At 35.9% G+C, this 22,554-nt stretch overlaps 4 protein-coding genes across 5 annotated transcripts; 2 read left to right on the top strand and 2 right to left on the bottom strand.

The window, feature by feature from the left end:
- Window positions 2,798-6,576, bottom strand: LOC18788026 (gibberellin 2-beta-dioxygenase 2). The gene is made up of 3 exons (XM_007221425.2): window positions 5,827-6,576; window positions 3,882-4,248; window positions 2,798-3,374 (listed from the first exon to the last, which is right to left on the bottom strand). The coding sequence occupies exons 1-3, from the start codon at window positions 6,207-6,209 to the stop codon at window positions 3,069-3,071; spliced, it is 1,056 nt and encodes a 351-aa protein (XP_007221487.1). The 5' UTR covers window positions 6,210-6,576; the 3' UTR covers window positions 2,798-3,068.
- On the top strand, window positions 10,978-16,998 carry LOC18788022 (SWR1-complex protein 4). Of its 2 annotated transcripts, none has more exons than XM_020559387.1 (16): window positions 10,978-11,697; window positions 11,849-11,935; window positions 12,155-12,220; window positions 12,319-12,378; window positions 12,513-12,569; window positions 12,673-12,802; window positions 12,974-13,041; window positions 13,296-13,388; window positions 13,519-13,566; window positions 14,272-14,448; window positions 14,707-14,817; window positions 15,461-15,556; window positions 15,896-15,964; window positions 16,053-16,101; window positions 16,229-16,263; window positions 16,347-16,998. In XM_020559387.1, the coding sequence occupies exons 1-16, from the start codon at window positions 11,584-11,586 to the stop codon at window positions 16,413-16,415; spliced, it is 1,329 nt and encodes a 442-aa protein (XP_020414976.1). In that variant the 5' UTR covers window positions 10,978-11,583; the 3' UTR covers window positions 16,416-16,998. The 2 variants fall into 2 exon arrangements, with proteins under 2 accessions (XP_020414976.1, XP_007221483.1); XM_007221421.2 differs by having other exon boundaries at window positions 10,986-11,697; window positions 16,372-16,996.
- On the top strand, window positions 17,178-18,913 carry LOC18788018. Its single transcript, XM_007221484.2, has 5 exons — window positions 17,178-17,816; window positions 17,907-18,031; window positions 18,160-18,348; window positions 18,452-18,503; window positions 18,608-18,913. The coding sequence occupies exons 1-5, from the start codon at window positions 17,523-17,525 to the stop codon at window positions 18,725-18,727; spliced, it is 780 nt and encodes a 259-aa protein (XP_007221546.1). The 5' UTR covers window positions 17,178-17,522; the 3' UTR covers window positions 18,728-18,913.
- Window positions 18,997-20,450, bottom strand: LOC18788078 (nifU-like protein 1, chloroplastic). Its single transcript, XM_007221439.2, has 3 exons — window positions 20,023-20,450; window positions 19,668-19,804; window positions 18,997-19,376 (listed from the first exon to the last, which is right to left on the bottom strand). The coding sequence occupies exons 1-3, from the start codon at window positions 20,354-20,356 to the stop codon at window positions 19,188-19,190; spliced, it is 660 nt and encodes a 219-aa protein (XP_007221501.1). The 5' UTR covers window positions 20,357-20,450; the 3' UTR covers window positions 18,997-19,187.

Below are 22,554 nucleotides of genomic sequence, written 5' to 3' on the forward strand. Positions count from 1 at the left end.
GTTAAGAGAGCTAACCCTAATTACAAGGGAGTATGACAAAACACTTTAGCGCTTGTAATTGTCTTTCCTTCTTTAACAGTGAAAATCTCATAGCAACCCGGACACATAGCACATATGGAGTGAATCTCGTTAACAAATTCTTGTGTTGTTGTATATAATTTGTTTGTTTTTGTGTTTCTCAATTGCGTTTATATTGTTTCACAGATGTTTTTTTTGTATAAGATGAGATAAGGGCATGATTTCCTAATACCTTTCCAAATCACCTACTAGATTTGGCATGTTAATTTTTAGTAACATCAATTGGGTTTCAAGATGAATAAGTTGCTAGCTATCTCCAATATCATAAACATTATGGCTTTTAGCACTAAATTTCTCTGAAATAATAGCATAATATACCATTATAATTTGTAAACAGGGAGGAAAGTAGGGAGGGGTAATAGAAAATACATGATGTTTACACAATAATAACGTCCGAGTGTCTGCATAGGAGAATTTCTATATATATAATGAAGAGTATTGTACACAAGTTACATCAAGGATAACATGACATTAACCAAGAGTCTTATACTCTGAATCAAGCATGTATCAGCTGTATAATAGCTTGCTACCTATAAAGAGGTAAAATTTAAATCGATGGAGATATGAGTTATGAGGAACAAAGTAGTGAATATAGTTTCGTACTCAAGGCCAAATACCATACTCAGCTAACCTCCACGAGCTGATTTCAAACTCTTTGTGGCTCAGAAAACTCCATGGGTGGTGGTAGTCAGAGGAGCACTCACTCCACCCATTATGAGAATTGCTGTGCTTGGACTCCTCCGTTCCCTCATTCATCACAAGATGATCATTTTGGTGGGGTTGCATTATCGCGCCTAGTAACAAGATTAGAGAAGCCATAAAAATATATGTGGGTTTGAGGGCTGAATTGCCACCAGAAGCCTTGAGCTTCCTCTCCTCACCCGTCTATGAATTGGAGCGTCAAACAGTTGCATCACCCTATATATATATATATATATATATATATATATAGTTTTTCCCACCACATTTTTGACTACTTGAGAAAGAAATGCAGGTGTCAACAAGTTGTAGATAGATACTTCATGTTGCATTTACTTTTGGCACAAGAAATGCCTTTAACGTAAAAAATCTTTCATGCAAATCTTGCCATGCGATCAGTTTTGTAAAGGAGTTGGCCATCTAAAGCCATGCCACTTTTACATGACTCAATAAGCGTTGGACAACCCACAGAGAGAGAGAGAGAGAGAGAGAGAGAGAGAGAGAGAGAGAGAGAGAGAGAGAGAGAGAGAGAGAGAGAACATTTTGGGACCATGGTAATAATGAACTACGAAGGAGGAAGAAAGCTAGAGAGAGAACATAGGAATTTCTAAGAAATCTTTTGTGTTTGTATTTTCTTAATGAACAATTACCGTACACACAAGAGCTTTATACAATTGCTTAACAACTCCTAACTGACCACAAGATATACATGTGATCTACAGCCACAGCTAATATGCTGACTAGACATGTACAGTCATCAGATTAATTAGATACCTTGATAATTACTCGATCAGGCGCATATAATTAGGATATATATACTCACCAAACAATCCAATTGAGGAATATGGAAACCCTACCTAAGGAAGTAAGAGCCTTAAATTATCCTAGATGGCCTTTGCTTTGAGCATCTTCACACTTTCGTACCTACAATAATTATTCCGAAGGGTATCTCACAAGCAAAGCTGGCAGTCAGCTGGCTGATACAACAACCCTCCCTTTATTCATTTTTGATAGTTGGCGAGACTAAAAATAGCTACGCAAAATCACACTCACAAGTTTTTCTCCCCTCCAAGATCTCAACTCATCATTGTTGTTGCTTGAGTGCTCTAAGTTTATGGGTCTCATATAGTCTCTCTTTACGATACAACCTTTTCATAGATACTCTCTTTCTTAGTTGTGTGTGTACAGTATTAAAGGGATCTTCTTGTACTATTCGTAAAAAGTGATTGAGAAAAGCGAGTGAAATAAGATGATTATTTGGTCATCTAACAATAGCACAACAATAGACAAACACAATGTTTCAACTAAAACAATAAAATATTCACGATATTCCTTTTAGAAAAAAGTAACATAACTCCAGGACTTTTGTTACAAACAAAAATGAAGTTGACGGACTAAAGCTCAAGTCGATACAAAATTCAAGAACCATAGCTCCTAAAATATTTAATGATTAATTGGGATACCTAAGTTGGGAAGATAGTTTTTTAGTTGAGATTTTTTGATTTTGTAAAGAAGGAAATGTGAGTTTTATATGCATGCATATTTTTTGTGGACAAAATAATCGTCCTGGGAAAACTGTACATGTAACGTGACCGTACCAGAAAACTGCCTGCTTGATCATAGCTAGCCGTGCGCATACGTATGTCCCAATGTCTGCATCTAGTGGACCTAAAATGTAAGCCAACATGATTGTGATATTGAAACAAATTAGTTGATCCACATGAGCTCACACGTTGGTATCATGTAATTTTCCTAGGTGTACCTAATATTAAACCCACGACCGTGGACCAACACGTGCTGCAATAACAAAAATAAAAAAATTGGGCTCATATGAGTTTAATTATTCATCCAGTAAAATTAATTGACCAGATTAATTTATCCAGCCAACTAAATTGACCAAAGAAGACGTGCAAAAAAATGCTACGAAGAGGTAGAAAATACAAACGTACAAGTAATCTCCCACATAGATTAATTAAGTTACACCCTACACATACTAGTTTTTTATTTTTGTTTTTCGGTTACATTGGAGTTCGAATGGGTTCGAACTGGGGGAACCCATTGGCATACTAGTTTTAATTTCAAACCTTCCTATACATATATATATATTCAAACAAATCCACATACAACTAGAAATAAATAAATAAATGGGGAAGTGCTTAAAAATATATCAAAGCAAAAATTTCCCCATCAACCTTCAATTTCAACTACCATTGTGACCTAGCTAGCCATACATATATACGTACATTACAAGTTACAACTATATATATATATATATATATATTCTAATAATATTATTGTACAAGATTGTCCAAGCATGGACATGGAATTTGATCGTTGCAGGTGTGATTATTATTATTAATCTTGAAAAGGTCGAGACGTGAATCTCCCAATCGTGTAGTGTATGCTGCTTTCTTGTAATCGCCCCATGTGAAGGGCTTGTAGAGGCTGGGCTTCTCCGGGGACACCATTTCCGGAAGTGGAGACATCCATGCATTTAGGGGTGGTGCCCCAAAGTACACCATCGACATCCTTGGCTTCATGACTGAGTTTGCCAATGCCCTATGTCTCACACTTACTAACCTCCCATTCGTCAAAGCCTGGTGATTATAAACAAAATAACATTAATACATGCTTAATATTACGCTGCAGAAGTTTGAAATTTATGTATGACTTTCGAGTGATTACACGTATTTTGAATTTACTTTTGAAAATATTAAAAATTACATCATCATCATTGAAGACAACATTTTGTATTAGTTAGATTTTAATTTTGGCCCTCCGTTAAATGCCTCATTATTGAAGTAAATTGAGATCTTACTTGAAGGATCATTGCTACATTTTTACCTTAAAAAGAAATGATTTTCATACCCAACGTGTGTGTGGTGTGAAAGAGAGAGATAGAGGGGGGTTTGACTTTCATTTTCTAGTGATAAAGAAATTTTACTTTTTCAAATCATAATTAATCTAAAATACACTAGTGAATAAAAAAAATTATATACTTTTCCGAGTCATAATTCACTTGAACATTTGTGTTAAATTAAATATGATGGAAAATTGGTACATATATGTTGAGGAAATAAAAAGAATGAATTGGTGTTACTGACCTGTAAGGCATCACCAACCATTACAAAGAAGTGATTGGGGTCAGGAGGGACGGGAACCCACAAGCCATCATGCAGTGAAATCTGAAGGCCCCCCACGTTGTTGGATCTTAGGATGGTCAAGATCTGAGGGTCAGAATGCTCTCCAAAGCCAATCCTATTATTGTTACCATACGGATGAAGCTGTTGTTTTGGTGATGGGTCCTTGACCGCAGGATAGTGATTAAGCCTCAGAATTGAGTCACTCTGGACGTCTCTGATGAACCTACTGAACACAGACTTGTCTGAAACCCATAGCCCCTCACCCACCAGATCAAGAATCTCACATGCCAATTCCTTAACTGCTTCTGTGTAATCATTTACTGCACAGCTGGATTAATTCAAACAATATTGATCATTATTCATTACTTCAAAATTAAAAATACACAACAACAACGAGAGAGTGTTTGATTAAACGTAAACAAAATATATATACATATACTGATACATCATTTGGTGAATTGATTCTGCCGCATTATATATTGAAAAATAAATGGAAAAGTCATCTCAATGTGGTTCCCAAATTTAGTATTAGCAAAAGGGATGGATTATGCCATTCAACTTTTCTTTTTATCTTTTGATGATTTGAAAAGCTATGTAGCTACCATAGAAAATGTATACACAAATATGATTGATTGTTTAAATTCTCATGCAAATAATGGTATGGCCCTCCTGGTTACCGCGAAAAGTGGGAGTCCCACAGTTGACATGGGGTCCCATGCAAGCCTGCCTAAGCGAATAAACTCTCTTGTTTTTGTTCTCAATGGAATTGGATGCATGGTTTAAATGTTTTGCTCAAATGAACAAATGCCAATAAATTCAAGCTGTCTCATACTCGGCTCATGCAAGAAAAAAGAATATATAGAAGATCGATCCAAACAGTCATGTCAATTTGTAACCACATGCACATGCTTCATTCACAGATTGGCTAGCATTCAGTACAAAAAATGACCCCAGTTCTTCAAATGTATCAATGGAGAACATCTACTGTTCATCAAAATGTTGCAGAAACGAGAACAGGATAAGATGATGAGAAATCTAAGCTCATTGAGATGACGTTCAAATTTTCCAACTACTCAAGTCGGGCCCTAAAAGGTTTAGCCTCAAATTATTGCAAAAAGCTTTGCCATCTATATTCAAGAGTGATTTATCTCTGTCGATTTTCGGAACAGTAATAATAATACGTGATATAGCGTGGTTTATCTTTGTCGATTTTAAAATTAAATATTAATAACTGTATTATAATTTCGATAAATTTATAATTCTAGGTCAGCATAGGATTAGCATGTGATATTACGGTGGAAAAACAGAATTTCTCAACCAGAAGAGTCTGGTATATGCATGACCCCCAAAAAAAGTCTGTATGAAAGTCAAAGCTATTATATTATATATTTGGTGCCCTGCCATTAACAAACCATGAAAAGAATGCCCATCCAACTAATAATTTGAAGGTCTACAATTCTTTATTATGAGGTAGTAGCTCCGTGAAACAAAAAATAATACTAATAAATTGACAACAAAAGAGTTATGAAGTCTCTGGTTTTTTTAATCCTTTCTTTTTCCAGTAAGGAAATATGTCGTTCTCTAGGATACCAAGCATTAATACTAAACAATCTTCTCCACCTATTCATCTGCAAAATCAATTCTCTCCCTCCTTTGTTAGCCAATAGTGCCATGATTTCAAGTAATGTTGCTATATTTATAATGGCATATAATTCATCAAATTCAAGGAATTAATTCAAACACGCCATGAACCCCTCGAACCCGCTTGAAGAAACAGAAACCGAAAACCCAGTTCTCTCAAGGCTTTGTATATTGTTCTTCATTTTCTTTATCATTGTTTTTCAGAAATAAATATGTGACATGCATGTGTATATACTAATTAATTAGAAGATGAAGAAAAACATACTTGAATTTTGTAGGCTCGTTGGAGATGGCATTGGATCTCTCAGAAACAGAGAGAGGATCGGTTTGAAGGAGAAGGTATTCAAGCTCTCCCATGTCACCATTGCGGCCAATGTTTTTGCAGCCATAACCAAAAGGACAAGCCGGGCCTGCTCGTTGCTTCTCCATGGCGGGTTTGGCGAAAAAATCAGCACCTTGTGCTTCCATTCTCTCAATGACCTCTTTCGGGATGCCGTGGTTCACCACCTTGAAGAAACCATACTCTTCACAGGCCTCGACAATTTGTTCCGACAGCTTTGACCTATTGTAATTTGATAGATCGATTGTAGGAATTCCTACTGCCTTGGTTTTCTTGGTTCGTATTGGTGAAGGAGATGGTACAACCATTGCTTGTTTCTGTTTCGGCTGGAAGATTAAAAGAATTAATATTATGAAGGGAAAAACAAGGTGATCCAAGATAGGGAATTTGAGTTTGAACTTTGTACTTTGGAGGTGTGATCGTGGTTGAGCTGGTGCTATTATATATACCAGAGAGAGAGAGAGAGAGAGAGAGAGGACAATTATTATTATTATTATTATTATTATTATTATTATTATTATTATTGTTTTTATTTATGCTAGGTAGGGGAAGTGGGTGATTGTTTATAATTTCGAACCAGGCAGCATAAGTTACAAGACATGGGAAGTTTGTATATATCGCATGGCACCTTGGAGTCTAAAATAAGTATATATAAACATAAATATAAAATAATGTTCCGTCCAGATTCTCTTAAAAAATTAAAAATAAAAATAAAAATAAAATAATGCTAGACGGATCATTTTTTTAAGAGTGCATTAGTAGCAGGTGAGATTCACTTAGGACATCAATTATTGACCTTTTAGTAATTAACACATACACTTACTACATAATATGCTTGAAAATTATTATTATTTTTGGTTTTTAACTTGGAAGGCTCAAAGATGTGAAGGAACGTTAGAGAGTTGCACAGTGTACGTGTGTGTGTGATGAGGAAGGAAGGAAGGAAGGAAGGAAGGAAGAAAGGAAGGGTTGGGGTACAGGCTGGTAGCGGCTGTTTGTCCCCTCTAATTGGGATTTTGTTAAAAACACTTTTCAAAAAGAGTTGGGGGCTTAAATTAAAAGCACCTGTCAGGCCATTGTTACGCGTATGTTTCTTTGATGATTGTTGACTTTTTCAGCTTTCACTCCCCACACGTGCACCTTTTGTCTTCTCACTCAATTTTTTATGCCATCAGATTATGAAATTTTCGAAAGTTCAAAATAAGACTGAATAAATTTATCAAACAGCAATGTCTGAGGGGTTACCTGCATGCTTTGTGGGTACCGTATGCTCCCCCCTCCAACTTTGATGGTCAGGCCATGTTCGATAATTGATGCTTCTCGTTTTCGGTAATGATTCCATTTTGGCTAATAAAATTATCTAATCTTCATCTTCATTTTTTTTAGTCTAATAAATCTATTGAAAACTACAAAGGATGTAGCATGTGCTTACTCTCAATTGTGCACTCAATCAAACAATTACAGGGCAATCTATTGGTACAATTTTGCGTGCGTTTTGACTAACTCGTTTTTCAATTATTTATTTTTACCTAAAAGAAAGGAATTTTAACATAAGTAATTTGTTAGTGAAGAAAGTTATGCTTTAAATAAACATTATAGTAATGTTTTCTGTTGATCGTTCAAGTGTTCACATTTGGAGAAACAATAGTTGGGGCTATTTGTGGGGCCATATATAACGTTACACCATCATCTGAGTTAGCGGGTTATTGTGAAAGTAGTGAGTTGAAATCTCTTATGTCCGGTAATTATGAAGTCTGGATATGATTTGTAAGTGGAAAGAATCCAAGCCGAACCTCCTTAAGACTTGCCTATTTCACACCCCAAATCTACTTGGATTTGGAGTAGGACTTGAGTTAAGAGCCAGTACGGCTAAGGAGATCTTTATCCTTGGATTCTCACTTAGATTTAGAGTTGGGGCCATATACAACGTTACACCATCATCTGAGTTAGCGGGTTAATGTGAAAGTAGTGGGTTGAAATCTCTTATGTCCAGTAATTATGAAGTCTAGATATGATTCGTAAGTGGAAAGAATCCAAGCCGAACCTCCTTAAGACTTGCCTATTTCACACCCCAAATCTACTTGGATTTGGAGTATGACTTGAGTTAAGAGCCAGTACGGCTAAGGAGATCTTTATCCTTGGATTCTCACTTAGATTTAGAGTTACACCAAAGCTTGGTTTACAGCTCATAAAAAGACCCTAAAGGACTACAATATAAAACATTGTCTTGAGCATATCAAAGTACGCAGGCATCTAAAGCTCTAGACTATTTTGAGTATGGTAATTGCAAGGTACATCACTAGTGCCCCTTTACTCGTCTTTATTGTGTGAGAGACTCATGGTGTTGCTCTTTTTGTAAGGGCGAGTTATGGATTCAAATTGGAGCTCGGCGTCTAATTGTAATTTACCCAATTTGTCTATGTGTGCGTCACTCCAATTCTTCTTCGATCATCTCCGCTAACTATTCTACATCAATTAGTTTAGTGGTGTTGCATAAATACGTTGGTTGTTCGTCACAATTTATGGAGAATGTGAATGCAAGTAGAGAATGTATGTGTTTTTTGTGGTGCACCAAATGAAACACAAATTTAGGTGTTCTTTTTAGATGAAACACAAATTTAGGTGTTCTTTCAATGTGATTTTGCAAGGGTGTTTGGGTATACAAGTGTATCATGTTGGATATATGTTTATGCTACCTTTTAGACTTTATTGCTCCCACAACTTTTGTGCAAATGAGATATGCAAATAAGCCATATGGATACAATGAAGCTTAACATATAGCTATATGTTTGTCAATGTATTGCATACTCAAAGAGAAACCTCAAACACACTTAGGAATGAATGCTCAAGAATGGTTTTTAGAGGCTTGGTTGTGAAAAGGATGTCGAAGGAAAGTTAGGATTAAATTGGATATATTTTGTGTATAGAATTATTCTCTATTTATAAAGAACTATGAGTCTTTTATGAATTGGTATTGTATAGGGATGGCAAAATTCCTCATCAGGTTGGGTCTCTTGCTCTAACGGGGAAAGATTTTAAGGGAAAAACAAGGACGAATACGGAAATCTCTGATTTTTCAAAATATCCCATTGGAGATGGGCCGGGTATCCTCATCCCCAAACTAGGCATTATAAGTGATGTAGTGACACATTAGTCACTCATGTAAACATTGATATCCGTTTGTAATGAAAATTAAAAAAAATATATCCATGTACCTTTTTATTTATTGGATAAACCTGATGCTTAGATCTCAATAATTATCATCAATTAACAGAATGATTCGATTAGTACAGTTTGAAAGTGATATTTATACTTGGATAGTTCATTATTTAACTAAAGAGAAAGAACTAGAAACAGTCTTAGAAAACCCACAAAGTGTTAGCAGTAGTTTAGCAGGAAAGTAACAATAAATTAAGAAGATAAAAACATATAGAAATGGGTTTGTCGGTCTCCAGTGCCTGTGTTTTCCATGAAGCACGACCCTTAATTTAAGGCTCAAGGCCGGCTAGCTCGAAACATGTAGACCAGACAAAAGGCATTAAAGAAATTCCATACGAGTGAAACACAGAGGAAATTCCATATGAGATGTGACAAAAGCTGGTGGGTTCTGCAGTTTTCCACGCTCGCCATATGGCAATCATGTATGTGATCTCTGAGTCCTTATCACTCATGGCTTCATCGATGGCCATGGAATATTTCTCATTTCATGTATACGTATCAATTAATTAATTATAATTAAGCTTTGTTACTTAGCAGTGTATTATGGATGACTGGCCTTATGTCATGAATACTAAATATTGCTGCTGTCCTCTTGCACAGGGTTTTGGCATGTGTGTTAGATCCCTTTGCAATCCAAAGAAATGCACAATATTTTAAGAAATGCTCCATGTGTAATATGATTTAAGACATGTTGAGCTCTTTCTCATCTGAATTTGGAAAACAAAAATTAGGGTTTTGGCTAATAAGAAAAGATATTTGGGGTGTGTTAAACTTTCCTCATTTTTCTGTAATTAGTCATTATTTCAAATGGGAAATTAGTTGATTTGTGCTTGACATACCTTGATAAGGATACTAATTCAACAGCTTAACCAGAAAACAATTAATGGTTTATCAAACCAGCTGTTTAAAGAGCTTCATGCGTTTTTGTTATAATATACACAGTGTTTTTTCTTTTGGCCGAAGTTACAAAGGAGGGAGGGGGGAAACTCACACACACAGATACTATCGGAGGTTGAATCACTTAAGAGCACATTAAAAATCTAAACCAATCCAACTAACATCCAATAATGATATAATATATACAGCACCCGTCGGGACTTGAAGAAGTTTTGCTTTATTAGGAGAATTATTAGACAGCACCCTTCCAAGTTTGGACGAAAACCACTCCACTACATGCAATGGTTGGTGGACTTACAATCTCATAATAAGTGTCAATTAGTGGCTGAGCTTGGATCGTTTGGGAGGATTAGTGTATCAGTAAAAAATTACCAACATGCAATAATATTAATGAATATAAAAAAGAAGAATAAGTGATGATGTAATCGGTCTTGATAAATGACAAGCAATGATAGATAAATTAAAGTTGGAAGATCAGCCAAAAGAAAAGAACCAAGATTCGCTTCTTCAAATTTTACTACTTGTTTATCTTTAGTTTTCAAACTTATTAATCGTCCATGTCTTCTTTTTCAGATTATAAAATAATAATAATTGGGATGGTCGACGAGCATAGACTACATCAGCATTCGGACCTTTTCATTATGAGCACCACACCTTGAGCAATTTGGAGTTTTGATCACATTTTTAGATGTGGAGAGAATATCCCAATCTGAAAAGAGACCATATAAATCACGAATTAACTCTTGCTCTAATAATGCTATAGAAAAGGAAAAACTCACTTAAAGTCTAGTGGTATTTGATTGTTGACAAATGTTCTAGGTGTTTCATAAACATAGTTGAGTTTCCTAAGTGTTTTTAGCAGCTAGTTTTGTCATTGATATCATTGGACTAGATTCGAGAAAACTATGACGGTAGAAATGAGTTATATAGAAGTTATTTTCGATAGTTATTCTCTCCAGATAATTTCAGCTTTTTCAATGACTCGGGTCATTAAAGATGTTTTTACCCATATTTATTATATTAATATTAGGATCACTCCCTTTACAATCTCTGTAATTTGTACTCACCCTAATGGCGAGGGAAGGTGAAGAATTAGAATAGATCTTTGGTTCGACCATACTAATGTATCGAATAGAAAAAAAAAAAAAAAAAAAAAAAAAAAAAAAAAAAAAACCCCCAAGTAAATGGGCCGCCTTCCGGATCAGCCGGCTTGGGCCGAAGCAATCTTAGTCCAAATCCAATTGGTAGTCACACAAGCATCAAGGACACACCATGTGAGATCTATAGTTTGCTGTTAGTCACCCGTGTGTGAAGGAATGAGGCCCCGCAGGTTCCTTCTAAGTCAAAACTTTCGCGCTCGAAAACGCAACGAACTTACCAATCCCCAAACCCATTTTTCGTCAACAATCCAAAACCCTAACTACATATCCACGCATTTCGAATCCAAAATTTCATCAAGGAATCAGTAGTTGTTTCACATGTGCTGTGAATTCGCATTCTTGGCGAACACGAACAAGTCCCACGGCAAGTAAGAAAACAAAACCCTAATTTTTGGGGAAGATCGAAATGGATGCCAAGGATATTTTGGGCTTGCCCAAAACCGCGCATCCCTTATCCCAGGAGAAGAAATCTCGGCCCCCGAAGGAATCTCAGCGAAAACCAGATGGCATTTCGCGCGAGGTAGGTTTGTGTGTTTAGGGTTTGTCGAATTCCGCTTAAATTTAACTAATTTCGATCATAATGCATGCTTTTTTTCCTCAAACTTTGGGTTCACGGTCTTGAATGATTACAGTTTGAACTGATAATGTGTTTTGGGCATGTGGAATTGTAGGTGTATGCGCTTATAGGTGGTGTGCCGCCTCTTATGCCTGCAGTGGAGACATCGCAGCTGAAAAAACGGCCACCAACCGATGAGAAGGTTATTTAGTTCATCATTAGTCTATGTACTCACATTTTTAGGATCACCAAAAGTGTAAAAGATGGTGGATTTATAGACAGGAGACTATGGAATATATCACCGTGTTAGGTTTGAATTGCTTGTAGGTGTAGCCGATTTCAGATTTTATTTAGTGTGATTTTTTATCCTATGTTTCTCTTCCACAATCAATGATGAGAAGTCTTGTCATAATGTTTTCAGATCACTTGGCAATGGCTTCCTTTTACAAGTTCTGCTCGGAAAGATAATTTACAACTTTACCACTGGGTAAGTTTTTGTACCTTATGTAACGTGCCTCCAAACTCTGCGTTTGTTTGTTTTCAGTTGGGCTCTGAATATGTCTTTTTTCTTCTTGTACTCTGCAGGTTAGAGTTGTAAATGGTGTCCCACCTACAGGTGACTACTCCTTTGCCAAGTATAACAAGGTATGCACAAGTATCCTTAACTGTGGTGGGAAAGGATTGTCCCTCTTCTTATGGACATAGAAGTTTTCTTTGTTTCATACTGTAAGTGAATGCTTATTTTTAATTATTATTTGTTTTTGTCAAATTCTGTGCAGTCTGTGGAAGTTGTCAAATACACAGATGAGGAGTATGAGAAGTATTTGACTGATCCTGTAGGTATCAAATCTAGATTTTGTTTGACATGTTTTTCATTGTGCGTCATTGCATCATGAATTCAGTGCCTCATTCTCTGTTAATATATTTTGTCTTCATTAGATTTGGACAAAGGAGGAGACGGATCAATTGTTTGACATGTGTCAGCGGTTTGATCTCCGCTTCATTGTGATAGCAGACAGGTTCCCGTCATCTCGTACTGTGGAGGAATTGAAGGATCGCTATTACAGTGGTATTTATCTGTCCTTTTGCTTGACTAGAATGTTGTTGCTCACTGTTTGGTTCACTTTCATGATGTTCTTATTATGCTTTTCTATGCTTGGATTTTTGACTGATTCACTGTCTGAGGAAGATTATTGAACTTGGTTTTTGATGATGATGATTACCCCACTCTTTGTTGTAGTATCTCGAGCTATATTAATGGCTAGAGCGGCATCCCCTGCAGATGTTTCAGGGCATCCTATTGTTAAGGTGTGTAGCTTTATCAACTGAAATTTTAGGTGAATATTCATTCCTTTTGGTTTGCGGAAACAATCTATCTGGGAATGGCGTCATGGCTGCGTATGCTTTAACCTCTGTAGACCCCGCATTGGCAGCATACTTGTTGACTGGCCTGCCCCTTTTATTAGTTCATTGTTTTTCTTAAGTACCAGCATGTTTATGCTACGCATGTTACATCACATTATTGCCCTGTTTTGGGTTTTTCTTATTTTCTCTTGGTTTAGGAACCTTATAAAGTTGCACAAGAGAGAGAGCGCAAGCGAGCACTATCGATGGTCCTCTCTCAAACAAAGCACCAAGAGAGAAAAGATGCTGAGGTTTAAATTTCATCTTTGAATCTTTTAGTGATTGAATCTTATCTGTGGCCCTCTGACATTAATTTGAAGTTTGATTTTTCAAATGGATATATAATCATTAACTTGTTTGATCCATTTTACATTTTCTTAGGTTCTTGCTGAAGCCAAAAGAATAGCTGAGGCACGCATGGTTGCTAGGGTAAGTTTACAGTTAAATGTGCTAGTATGCTTTATTTTAATTTTATGGTGAGTTCATAATCATTTAGGAAACTGTAGTTGCTAGAGGCTCCTAGAGTGTGGGGAGCATGAAGCACGGTGCTTTTCCAAAGTATCATGCTCCATATTACACCATAACTATCCTTTTTCTTTTGGTTTTGGATTTTCCTCTTTTCTTTTTGAATTTTGCATTGAAATTTTTTCAATTTTCATTTAGTTCTAGCATAATTTGTATGAATGTTGTAAAATCAAAATTTGCTTCTCTAAGCAATAATAATTATCATTTGTTAACATTAATTAATATGGAAGGATTGAGTTGTGGCTGGAATTTGTTAGCTAACTGTTTAACGTATTTAAAGATTTTTAAAGCTTTTTATTGGTAGATACATTTTATGTTATTTAGAATTAGATTCTAAGTGATATCAAGATATTTATTTTCACATGGGATTTGTACACTGTTTTCTGAATTTTGTTTCATGAACTTAACAGGTTTTCCAGTATCCATTTAATAATCCTTATTACTATTTACTTAAGTTCGTAAAAATATCTCTTAGCGGATTCCAACTTGTGGGAGGCTTATAGGAATCCTATTGTGCCAATTTACTGGTGGTATAAAGTCAGAATGAGCAATATTTGCATGCCTCTGAGTATTGTGCATATTGATATACTTGGTTTTTCTGCCTTTCAGAGTGCTAAAGAGTTGGAGTTGCCTGTCACATTGAATGATGGCCTTGAAAATAATGAGAGGGCTCTCGTTCCTGGTGAGACTGTATCACCTTCATCCAACTCTCAGTTCCCCTCTGGAACTGTTGCACCTTCAACTTTGATGGCAGAGAATGCCTCTACTTTAGGTTCTCTCAAAATGGTATGTTTAACTGACTTACCAAATTTCATTCTATCTCCTTCCTGCTCTTGTGAAAGTTACTGCATGAATTTTTCTTTTTTCTGTCTTTTGCTTGTAAGCATTTTCTCTCGAAGGAAAATTGTGAACTGCTTCTTGACTCACTCCAAAATATGACTACTCCTATGGTTATTTAGATAAATTTTTCGTAGAGTCTTTGAAATATGCAAGCACAATATCCACTCTTGAGTGTATTGTCTGACTGATTTAGAAAATTTTCAGCTCCGGGTGTATCTTAGAACATATGCGCTTGACCAAATGATCCAAGCCGCAAGCTCGTCTGCTGGACTTCGGACTATCAAGCGGGTTGAGCAAAGTTTGCAAGAACTTGGGGTCTGTATTAGTACTTGAACTAATGGTTTAATGTAGATGCTTATTTCATTGCCCCACTTGGTAGTATATTTTTATCTTGTGTTGCTGTTTTTCAGATTCATTATATGCTACCATGTATGTTCCCTGATGTTCAAAAATTAGCTTTCAATTTTTCTTACCTTATCATGCTAGATGCTAAATCACTAGTAAATTCAGTTTCTGTGAAATGTGTCCCTATCACAAATCTTGCTCCTTATTAGAAATCTGGATGAATTTCTAGATAATTACTTTTGGTTGTAAATTTTTTTAGAATTATTATTGAAGACATGCTTTGCAGTTTTGGTGATTGTGCTTAGTGTATTAAATTTTATTTGAAGGTTAGATATCCTTGTTTGCTCATTTATAGTAGTATTTTTTAGTGCTTCTTAGTTAAGTTCAACTGGATCTTTTGGTTCTTGATAGGGTGTTTGGTGTTTGTGTGTAGATATCATTGTTTGCTCATTTTTAGTTTTTTTCAAAAGTGTTTCTTAACTAAGCTCAACTGGATCTTTTGGTTCTCATTAATCATGGATATTGACATGTACTGATTTATATTCAGAGCATCAAATCATTTGAATGTCTTTATACGAAGAAAAGAGTTTAAGGTTTGGGTTTATCTTTACAGGTTAATTTAAAGCCAAGAGTTCCAACTAAAGCTGTTTGTTCACATCATCTTGAATTAAGAAAAGAAATACTGACGCTACTGAATCTTCAGAAACAGGTATTGCTCAGCTATGATTTTTTTCCTTTTGAATTACTGTTCTTATTCAATTGTAATTTAGAGTGTATCAATATCCCCTTCCACGTGTATCGTTGATAATATGGGTGTATCTCTAAATGTTGCGGTCCGTTTTCTAATTTCCATCATTAAGCTGCTTTATGGTCTCTTATGTACTGCCTTTTGAATAAATTTGAGCAACTGTGGCATTATTCGTCTGTTGTAACTTCATTTCTGTTTACTTGCAAACCATTGGTTGTTAAACTGCAGTTTGAAAATTAAAGAGTGCATCTTTCTTCAGATATCTATTTATATGACATAAGTAAAACTTTTGGTTGTCAGTTACAATATAAGGAGGCAGAAGGCTCATCTTATCGTGATAGTCCATACGAAACCCCAGGCACACCCAAGGTCTGTTTTCTCCCTTGTGGTAGGCCTGTACTTCAAACAATGAGATTTTTCTGATACTACTAACAAGTATTCATATTGTGGTGATCAGGATCGCACATTTGTTCCGGACTCGATGAGTTTCGGTGGTGATGTATTAGGTGATAATATAGGCAATTATATCTACTCCTGCATTGTGTGCCTATTAATTTGCTTTTCTGCTTTTTTTTATTTGTTCTGAGTCAATTTCGAGTACTTTTTAACTCATGTATATACATTGAATGTCAGGGGAAAGAGTTGTTAAACGAGACCAGAAACGAAAGGTACATACCAATTCCTGTAATTTTTTTTCGTCCACCTTTCCTCTTACATACCAATTCATGTATATGCATTGAACGTGATATAGATTATTTACTATTGTGTCTCTCAAGGCCCCTGGCAGGGCAGAAGCTCCTTCATCACCTGCGCAGTCTAAAAGGCCTAGAAAGTTAAAGGCATCGGATCTGTAGCTCCAGAACAGAGTAAACAAATCAGCTCTGAGTTGACCCGGAATGCAGAATGCATATTTAAATTGGTGTAGCTTGTCCGACACGAAGCCATTATATTGAAGTTTCAAATGTAGGAGCAATCAAAATAGGAGAATATGTTGTCTTTTCTATCTTTAATGTCATTGGTAGTTAGCAGTGATTAGCGATGCAGATCCACAGATTCCTCTATGATGGACTTAACCAGTAAGTAGTTCCGTGGTTGCTCATCCTTTTTAAAGGCACTGAATGATGTGCTTGGCATAAGTGGAAGCCCCAATTTCTGTCTGCCTCGAGGAAACATCAGGTTTTGCACAATAGATAGTCAGAATCATGGACGCTTATCACATTGGGCAGCTGATCTCAGAAGGTTTTGCACTCTCTCCCCTGGGATGTGGGGCGGTGGTTGAAGGATAGGATTAGGTTAAAACTATGTGAAATGCTAATTAAACAATGCTATATTTATGTAAATACATTATGTACTCAATTAGAATTTCAGTATTAGACTTGTACTATTTAGCTCATCGAGGGTAATTGTCTGTGTTGCCGCTGTGAAGTTTTGCATTGAAACGACTAGTACATTGACTAGATTCTCATTCTTATCTTTTTTGACAAGGATTCTCATTCTTATCTTTGGCCAAAGAAGTATGAGTTTACTGTTTTTGTCGGTGACAGTTATTTGGAAGTAAATCCATTAACTATATAAATCAGGGTATCCCACTCCCCATATGAAATGATGGAAGGAAAGGACAAATGCCTACAAAATATCCACTGCTCCTTGTGGTCCAAAATTTAGTGAAGTACAATGTAGAGACGACCCTTTTTTAGGGTCGAAAATGTACAGACGGCCTTTTTTTATTTTTTTTTATTTTGGTCAAGTCCAGACGGCCTTACCTTCCGGTGAAATGAATCAAAATCAAAATATCTTAAGCAGCTGAAACTAAAAAGGAATCAAAATCCAAATATCTTAATCAGCTGAAACTAAAAAGGAAACTAAAAAGGAAGAAGAAAAGAAAAAGAAAAAGAAATTATTGTTTGTGGTGGTTTCTGATTCCTAGATGCAAGCCCTAATTGTTACGGGCTCCTCCTGCGTTCTTCACAATTTCCCTAACAATAACAATGCCAAGTGCAAACATGTTTTACCTGCTACTATCAGGCCTTCCTGCAATTTGAGAAATCAAAACACAACCAGAAGAAGCAGCCTTGGAACCGCTTGGCCTTCCATCTCATTTGCACTTTTCGGGTCAGGTTTTTTCTTGGGTCCTTTGATCGATGGACTCCATTCAAGGGTAGAGCTTGTGGCATACCAAAACGGGTCTATCAATATTGGTCCTCTTCACACAAACATCTGGGTAAACTCAATAATTTCTCTCATTTTGGGAATTTTTTCTGTAAAAAATTAGTGAACATAGCTGTTGATTGATTCCATTTAATGTTGTTAGGTTCCTGTTTTGCTGGGTCTGTTCTACTGCACTGTTGGGTTGCTTCAACTCTTCTTGGATGAGAATGAGAGGGCCCCTTTAAACAGTCCAGAGGCCAACCAACAGAAAACGATTGCTTCTTTTCTGTGAGCATACATGTTTTGTGTTTCAAGCTCAATTTTTCTCAATTGTTGCAATGCAATTATGTGGTTTTTAAGTTGTGAGCATGTGTTGTTGCCTGTAATGTAACAAAGGACATTGTTGTTCTACGCAGAGCACTTGTGCTATTTATAGAGTTGAGCGCTGAACTCTACAAAGCCGGAACCGCAGATAATATTGAAGCTTACCTACTATTTGCAGCGGCAGAGTTCATATGGTTTTCCGTGGACAGGACATGGTTCGGCTTCCTTCTCGCAAGCATCATCGGAATTGCCTGCCCGCTGGCTGAGATTCCATTAATGAAGTAATGGTTTTCTTCTTTCTTTCTTCCTTCCTGTTTCTCCTGATATCATTCAGATATTATTTTATATGTTGATAAAACTGAACTCTTTGATGCTCACATTCAGGTTTTTCCACCTTTGGCATTATCCACAAGCAAATGTTGAAATATTTGGGCAGGTGGGTAATTGAAAACCAACCCAACTGAAGGGATTCTACTTGCAGTTGCAGAGGCCTAACCCAACCCTCATTTTTCTGATACATTGAGCTGCTGTTTTTTGCAGGGACTAGTTAGTTGGACACTCACTTGCTACTTTGTTTACACTCTGTTTTTGATCAATTTTTCACGTTGGCTGAAGTCGGTGATCACTGCTGTCGCAGATACGGAGGACAAGTCGACTTAGTCATATTCAGTCGTTGGTCAAGACTTCCTCATATCTCAAGCCAATACGATAAACAACTCAAGACAACCTTTAGCTTTTCATGTACTTATTATTGGTTTCAGACATAGTATTCTGTACATATTTTCTTTTTCAATATTCCATTTTCTACTAATATGCACAAGTTAATAGAACTTCCCCGCAAAAGTATTTACAACTTGCAAGAACAAAGTTGGAGTTCATCAAGTGCCAGACCAATCGAATGTTTGATACGGCTGATTGCACAAAATTCATTTTTGCTAAAGAAACAGAAACTTATTCATAAAAATACACGAATTCAAAGTTGATGGAGCAAGCAACTATCCATTATGAATTAGAGTCGTCCTATACAATTATACATCAAAAGCTGAGCACAATGTGTTGAATCTTGATGAGCAACAACATGGAAATACAATGCAGAGAGAGAACATCTCCATTCAGAAAGCTACCCAGTGAACACAACATTGACAATATCTGGGAACTTCTCCTTAATGGCTGCTTTGATTCCTGATCCAATGGAGTCAGGCCCCACATAGTTTACATGGCAATCCCCACCTTCAACAGATAACACTTCCACACTTCCTCCAAAGTTCTTTATGGCTGGTCTCAATATGTCAAGATGGCCATTCACTGCCTGCATTTCCAAATTTTGGCACACCATCAAAAGTCAAAACTTGGCACCATGCATGATGAATGCTGAATGAATTGTTTGATCACTTTAGCTCCAATTCATAATCCATTTACCATTTTCCGTTTACTCAAACATCTATCGTTCATGAGATTTGAAGTCAAGAGCTTCTCCGAAAATGTGGAAACTGGGTGCCACTAGACGGAATGGTTGGCTCCATTTTATCGTTATTACATGCATTCGTTTTCGAGTATCAAAATTAAGATAATGCAAATGCAATCCATCAAACACCCTCACCTCAACAGTGGTCTCTTTGTTTTCTTCATCATAGACTTGTTGAATATCCTTGAGCGCATCTCCAAACTTTTCTTTAAGCACTCTTTCAATTCCCATTTTCATGGTGGTGGTTGAGCTAGGGCAGCTCCCACAAGCCCCTGTTTATCATTTCAAATCTTCAAGAAAATGGAATTTCAATTGCCTAATTGCAAAACAAAACATTGATTCTAACTAATTACCACTGTTTCACAATCAAATTATATGTTGACAATGAGTAAATCATTCAAATTCACAAAACCCAAAATTCCTGACAGAAAAAAGAAACCATATTTCAAATGAAAAACAGAGACAGAAAAAAGAGATTAGCCAAACCCACCTTGGAGCTTGAGTGAAACGACGCCGTCCTCAACGGACACAACGTCGACGTTACCGCCATCAGCGATGAGATAGGGGCGGACGTCCTCAAGAACCAAGTCGACGTTAGGAACGGTGAGCTCGTACTTCTTGGCGGAGTAGAGTCCAGGTGAAGAAGACTCAGCGGCTGCGCTCGGGTTCGAAGCTCTAATGGCGCTTTTCACAAAGATCGATCCTTGAGAGGTTAACCGGTGCCGTTGTACAAATACAGATTGTGGGTATTGGTGGGACGTGGCTGGAATTTTTGAAAATGGCGTTGGGGTTTTGGGCAACCCGGTGGCTGTGAGAGACGCCATGATTGAATGAAGCAAAGACCGTGCAAGTGTCTGTTTCTGGAAGATGCGGGTGGGTTGAGTTTATGATTTCGAGAAGCTTAGGGGTGCTTTTGTGAGTTCCACAAAGTAACCCATAGTGTGTGAGTTTAGTCTCTGGTCCTCAAAAAATATTTGATGCATGTCAATAGAGGCGGATCCATTAAGGCGCAAGGAGGTACAATTTATCTCCTCTTGTCAGAAAAATCATTGTAGTTGTTTTAAATTGCCCCTTTACTCAACTAGTGTACAGATTATCTTATTTCCATTTTCAATATCTAAGTAAATGTCTTTGTCATGTTACTTTAATTTATTTTTATATTACTTCATTTACTTAAGTTTACAATGTAAATAAGGAAGTACCCTCCTTTGGATTCAAATAAAAATACTAGAAAATCAAATTCCCACCAAATCAAAATATGAAAAATTGATTTTAGTGCAAAATATGATTTAGGCTAAAAATGATGGCTCATTAAGTCAATATATACTTCATACTAAAATCCCATAAAATCAAGTTTTCTTATTTGATGTATAAGGAATAAAAGCCGCCAAAAATTATCTTGAGAAAATGATTATTCCGAAAAACCATTTTTCATACTTAGTCAATTTTGCACCTTCGCTAAAAAAATTATGGGTCCGCCAGTGCATGTCAATGGTTATAACTATAGTTACACAAATATAAAAATTTTGCTCACAACTTTAACTCAATGTGTATCATTACCACTATTCTCAACTCTTGACACGTATTCACGAGTATAACTATAATTATACAAATACAAAATAATTAATTAATTATAATTATGCCAATGAATATATATCAAATGTTGAAGTCGACCTCAAACATAAGCCTGTTACAATGGGTCATCAAAATTACATAAATGTCTCAACTCAATTAAAATTTTATTACAATGTAATATTTATAGTCTAATTTCTTACATTGCAAAGTACTAAAAAGAATTCTTATATTGCAAATAGTATTTAACGTCTGAAATATTGTTATATGTTGTAAAAGGATCACATGCGACGGACGGAGTACATGCAACTTTTTTAATGAAAAAAATAGCAGAAGTTCATCATATATAACACATTGGAACAAAATTTTATTTGAGCTAACGCATTACCTCATTAAATTTCTTCAAGTGACACTTCGGCCTGAAGTCTAGACGGCATTAGTAGAATTCTCTATAATAATAAAAAATAGTAATAATCTTGGTTTTCGTCTTTTGTATAAGTTTCCCCACATGTTTAAGAAGTTTAATTAAAAAAATCGACTACATAGCATAATTAATTAATTAGCATTTTGTAATTAAATTTTAATTGACAATGTTTCAATTTTTTTTTCAAAGGGCCAAGCTTTTTTCTGTTTTTTAATAGAGTTAATTAATTAGCTTTTTTTTTTTTTTTTGGGGGTTACAAATGCTACTTGAGGGATTATTTTCTTTTTCTTTTTGAAGTTGCATGTACTAATGATTATAGAATACTACGTTAATACGGTTATATGATACATCTTGTATACGTGTTATAATATAAGTAGATATTTATCGATACCATTTTCTAAAATGAGGAAAATAAATCATGGTAGTCATTCATATTATAATACATATACAAGATATACTACGTGACCATACTACCATAATATTTTATAATTTCTCTATATTATGGCAAAAAAAAATATATAAAAAAAACTTTCCATGTGGATGTACAAATGATAGTTAAATTGAAGGAAGCTTCCGACGCTGGCATTGAATGAGAATAAATATTCTAACCACAAAATTTCCTACTCCTAAATCAGATTTTAAGAAAAGGATAACTTAAGAGAGTTCGATCACATGTGAGTGGATAACTTTCAATTGCTTGACCAACGAATTCCACAACTTTGAATCAGTTTAGGATGTTGCTGTAACATTTGAAAGTAACTTTCTTGAACCCGATTTACAATTGAGAAAAGCTTATGAGAAGTTCCCCTATGCGCAGATGTGTGACTTCAACCTCAAATTCATCTGAAACTTGAGTTAAATTTCTAAAAGAGAAAAACTAGGAAATTTCATCGGTGCGTTAATACATGATGTTTGTCTATGATTGCATATGAAACTCATCACGTGACGTACATGCATATAACGGTTAAAACTTCAGTCAGATTTTAAAAAGTGAAAAACTTAAGAGAAACCGTCGATGTGTAAAAA

This window comes from Prunus persica, chromosome G3 (assembly GCF_000346465.2).
Source record: "Prunus persica cultivar Lovell chromosome G3, Prunus_persica_NCBIv2, whole genome shotgun sequence".
NCBI classification, from domain to species: domain Eukaryota; kingdom Viridiplantae; phylum Streptophyta; class Magnoliopsida; order Rosales; family Rosaceae; genus Prunus; species Prunus persica.